The sequence below is a fragment of the Budorcas taxicolor genome, chromosome 5 (assembly GCF_023091745.1).
Source record: "Budorcas taxicolor isolate Tak-1 chromosome 5, Takin1.1, whole genome shotgun sequence".
In the NCBI taxonomy this organism is placed as follows: Eukaryota; Metazoa; Chordata; class Mammalia; order Artiodactyla; family Bovidae; genus Budorcas; species Budorcas taxicolor.
Window position 1 is genome coordinate 94849684 of NC_068914.1, and position 4969 is coordinate 94854652.

The 4969-nt window shown below is 48.8% G+C and overlaps 1 protein-coding gene across 1 annotated transcript; it reads left to right on the forward strand.

Moving 5' to 3' along the window:
- Positions 1-1066: 1066 nt before the first annotated feature.
- AVPR1A (arginine vasopressin receptor 1A) lies at positions 1067-4232 on the forward strand. Its single transcript, XM_052641067.1, has 2 exons — positions 1067-2301; positions 3886-4232. Exons 1-2 carry the CDS (start codon positions 1323-1325, stop codon positions 4170-4172), a joined length of 1266 nt encoding a protein of 421 aa, XP_052497027.1. The 5' UTR covers positions 1067-1322; the 3' UTR covers positions 4173-4232.
- Positions 4233-4969: the final 737 nt, after the last annotated feature.

Here is a 4969-nt window from a genome sequence, read left to right on the forward strand (position 1 = left end):
AGTCGATAGGTAGGCGGTCTTTTCCCTCTTGTTCAGAGCATCTCTCTCCGGCCCAGGTTGCCTCTTTCTCATCTACCAGCGCAAGAAGCCTGGCGGCTTTTCGTTCCAGTCTGGACAGCACTTCCTGGGCTGCCGCTCTGCGGCAGCTCTCTTCGTTCACCCGAAGAGATGTCGCCATGGTTCGGCAGTAAAGCAGATCAAGTCCCCACGGACTCCTGTGGCCCAATTCCCGCCCATCCAGCTGTGGGAATCAGGCTTTTCCCGGAGAAAACCCCAGGAATCTAGTTTAGAGAAAACTCCTAAGTCCCACCCACCCCCAAACCCGCTCCCAGCCCCAGGGGAAAGTGGAAAACCAGGAGAAATTCCTTTCCCCGGCTGTGATACGCGCACGCAAGCAGCCGCGGGGACTGCCTCGGGACCAGCGACTGCGTCCTTCTGGTCAGCGAACGCAGGCAGGAGACAGACAAGAGGCATCAAAAAAGTTACTGTTACACTGCAGAGGAGGGTGGAGAGGAGTGGGGCAGTAAGAGGCGAAATTCCCGTAGTCGAGTTGTCCTGAGAATGAAGTTAGCCAGACTGGCTCTCCAGGGATGGGCGGACTCTCGGCGCAGGGAGAAATCTCGGCTGGCGCAGGTGGGCGTCACGCGCCAAATTCAGGTTCAAGAGCACCCGAGCGGGCAGTGGACTCTGGATTTCTAGGTGCCATGTCTATTGAAGTCACACGCAGAGTTAAGGTGATTCTTGACGGAGGCTTGAGGAAATGATGGGAAGCCCTGAAAAGGTATGACACGTCGAGTTCTACGAGTTTAGTTTGTTTTTAATTAATAGAAGAGCGGGGAAGCATCGCCACAACCGATACACCGAGGAATCCGCGCGTTCCAGCCCCACCCCTGCAGCAGTGATGCAAAAAGCACAAATCACCGAAGTAGGAAGTTGAGAGAAAGGAAAATCCTGGGAGGAGAGGAGAGGGAGGTGGCGAGAGTAGGCACCGAGCAGCCTCCAACCACTGGGGCGAAAGGGAGCGCGATCTGGAGAAACAAACTCCGTATCAATAATCTGAGTTTGGAGTCCAGGGCTTTCGGAGACTCGGAGCGCACCTTCCAGGCTTCGCCGGAGTTGAGAAAGGGCGGAGCAGGGAAAGAGACGGGCGGCTCGACCGAGAGCGGCTGAGTTGGCTGGTGAGACTCTGCGCCCGGAGACGCCTGCAAGAGCGCGAACAGAGCCCGGCTGGCGGCGAGCGCTGGCAGGAGGGAGCGCACCGCGCGAGGAGGCGGGAAGGGAACGGGCCTCCACCGAGGCCGAGGGGGCGCTGCTTGGACAGCATGCGATTCTCCGGGAGCCCCAGCGCGGGGCCCGCGAGTAACTCCAGCCGGTGGTGGCCTCTGGGTGCGGGAGGTGCCAACACCAGCGGGGACTCGCAGGCGCTCGCGGAAGACGGCGGCCCGCAGGCGGACACGCGCAACGAGGAGCTGGCCAAGCTGGAGATTGCCGTGCTGGCCGTGATTTTCGTGGTGGCCGTGCTGGGTAACAGCAGTGTGCTGCTGGCGCTGCACCGCACGCCTCGCAAGACGTCCCGCATGCACCTCTTCATCCGCCACCTCAGCCTGGCCGACCTGGCCGTCGCCTTCTTCCAGGTGCTGCCCCAGCTGGGCTGGGACATCACCTACCGTTTCCGCGGACCCGACGGGCTGTGCCGCGTGGTGAAGCACATGCAGGTGTTCGCCATGTTCGCCTCGGCCTACATGCTGGTGGTCATGACGGCCGATCGCTACATCGCCGTGTGCCACCCGCTGAAGACTCTGCAGCAGCCCGGGCGCCGCTCTCGCCTCATGATCGCCGCCGCCTGGGTGCTGAGTTTCGTGCTGAGCACCCCGCAGTACTTCGTCTTCTCCGTGGTCGAGGTGAGCAACGTCACCAAGACCTACGACTGCTGGGCCAACTTCATCCAGCCCTGGGGTCTCCCGGCCTACGTGACCTGGATGACCGGCAGCGTGTTCGTGGCGCCCGTGGTCATCCTGGGCACCTGCTACGGTTTCATCTGCTACCACATCTGGCGCAACGTCCGCGGAAAGACAGCGGGGCGCCAGGGCACGGGCGCCCTCGCCGAGGGCGCGGGAGAAGGCGCCTTGCACCGAGGAGTCCTGCACGCACGGTGTGTGAGCAGCGTGAAGACCATTTCCCGCGCCAAGATCCGCACCGTGAAAATGACCTTCGTGATCGTGACGGCCTACATCGTTTGCTGGGCGCCCTTCTTCATCATCCAGATGTGGTCTGCCTGGGATAAGAATTTCTCCTGGGTCGGTAGGTGTCAGGACCGCGGAGGAAGGTGAAGGAATGGGGGCTCTGTGTTGGGGATAGAGGGAGCTGGCGAGGGAGGGAGAAGTGGGGAGAGAGAGAGAGAGTCTTTTCATAACATCCTCTAGGGCCATAGTTCTTAACTTAGTGAATGAGAATCACACCTTGACTGGAACAGTTAAAAGATACTGTAACCAGCTCCTAAGACCACAGATCCAGAAACTATGCCCTCCCGTCAGCCACGCAGTTACAAAACAGAAAAATTTACTCTCTGTCAAAGCACTAACAACAGTGTTAATATCCTGCTTTCAAGTCTGCTGGATTCAGGGAAATAGTTATACTGTCACGACTGCTTTTTGCTAGCTTGTGAAAAGTAACACACTGTAAAATTTTCGTAGAAATGCCCTAGAGTAAGGGTAAAAGACATATTTTTCTGAAGAAAGATTTAAATTTTTTTTAAGTTTTATTTATTCCTCAGCCAGCCAACAAATATTATTGTGCATATTTTATGCTTGGTCTTGGGGGTATGAAGATTAAACTCCTTGAAGGAAGATTCTTAAGTCATTTCAATTTGGCATTTAGCTAGTGTTCCATTTCTTAACATAATGTTTTAATATTTTTCACTGTGCATAGGTATGTTGATGATTTCCATTCTTTTTGAATAGAATCTTGGTCACAGATCATGATCACCTTTAAGATTTGCATCTTAGCACAAAGTTTGATGAAATAATCTGTAATTTATTCTGACATAACAAGAGTGAGAAGACCCAAATTTATATTTAATAAGGAAATGTCAATGCTTGCCAATTATTCTTATCTTTAGAAAAGGTATATTCTCAGTGCCTAGTTCTACTGTGAAAGTTTATATTTATGTGATTTGACAATGCAATTACACACACACACAAAAATGGTTCAAAAGACTTGGAATTTCTTAATTCATCCATTCTCCATAATATAATTTAGTTGTTCAAACCAGAATCAAAGAGAGTTTTCTTTTAAAATTAAAAGAAGTTTCTAATTAGCCAAAGAAAACAACTAAACACTGCATCCTTCATGGACCTAGTTCAACTATCCCCTCTGTAAAGAGTTCTTACTACAAGAATGTGTTTAATATGAAAAAAAATTAAATGACTAAACATGGTCCATAGTGTCATGCTTTTGCCTAAGTTATCAGGATGCCTACAGTTTGGTATATGTGGCTATAGACTCGTGAGATTTCACTGAAATGGCAGCCATTCTGTAAGTGCTGTCTCCATTAGCAAATGCTAGTGCTAACACAAATGATTCAAAGTTTTATTAATAAATGATTCAGTATTCTTAGCCTCTTGAAAGTCTCCCTCATTCTACTTAAATATCTTAATAGTGGTTTAAAATATCTGAATTAATTTCAAGGCATCTTGCTCATGAAAATGTTTTACAACAAAGCAATTTCTATTCACCATTTCCCCAATTGATAAACAAAATACTTCATTTTCTATATTGACCCAAAACATTTTCCCACTTTTGTGAACCAATAAAAGAATGAGTTTATCCAGTGCTTTTACTTGCGTTTGATTAGTTAAATGCTCTCTCCTTATGTTTTCCATACAGAGTCAGAAAACCCAGCCACCGCCATCCCTGCATTACTGGCTTCCTTGAATAGTTGCTGCAACCCCTGGATATACATGTTTTTTAGTGGCCATCTCTTGCAAGACTGTGCCCAAAGCTTCCCATGCTGCCAAAACGTGAAACGAACGTTCACCAGAGAAGATTCAGACAGTATGAGCCGAAGACAGACTTCCTTCACTAACAACCGAAGCCCCACCAACAGTATGGGAACATGGAAAGACTCGCCTAAATCTTCCAAGTCCATCAAATTCATTCCTGTTTCAACCTGAGCCCCCTGTGTTCACACAGCATCTGACTCTTGTAATGGACTTTTCAGCCCATTGACTGAATCCAGCTAGAATTATTAGACAAGTGAACTTATATAACATATGATTAATCAATCTGTTGAGTACAAGACTGTGTTTCTCCTTGCATTTTTCACATTGCTACAAGCAAAAGCAATGAATTGTTTTATACAGAATGTTAATAAAAACATGCAACACTAAAATCTGCAGACCTAGTTCCCAGAAATAACAGAAGCCTTATTTCTATAGGAATAATCATAACCATGCTTTATATTTTTCTGTAGGTTTCCTTTCTTTTTATTTCTGACATAACTAAGGCTTGATTGGTTTAGAAGTCATATAATGTAGGGGCATTATTTCTGAACAAAGTAAGTTCGTCATCAGCCTTAGGGTTTGAAAGGAATTAGAAGAGACTTTACAGAAATTATTTTTGTGTCCAGTAAAATCAATTTGTGTATCAGAAAATGCAGCCTCAAACTGTGGCATGGAGATGGGATGGTGCCTTGGAGAGATGTGAGAGCTTGAGGCTTATTGATCATGGGGTGCCTGTCGCAGAGTGAAAAGGGGAAAGTTCTGTTAGAAGCTATGGTGAAGGTGAAGTCGCTCAGTCGTGTCCGACTCTTTGCGACCCCGTGGACTTTAGCCCACCAGGCTCCTTAGTCCATGGAATTTTTCAGGCAAGAGTACTGGAGTGGGTTGCCATTTCCCTCTCCAGAGGATCTTCCCAACCCAGGGATTGAACCCGGGTCTCCCACACTGCAGGCAGACGCTTTACCATCTGA

Excerpts from the sequence above, each read along its gene's own strand:
- AVPR1A (XM_052641067.1), top strand. The coding sequence starts at position 1,323 with ATGCGATTCTCCGGGAGCCCCAGCGCGGGGCCCGCGAGTAACTCCAGC. Across the intron at positions 2,302-3,885 it reads TAAGAATTTCTCCTGGGTCG|AGTCAGAAAACCCAGCCACC; the intron begins GTAGGTGTCAGG and ends TTTTCCATACAG.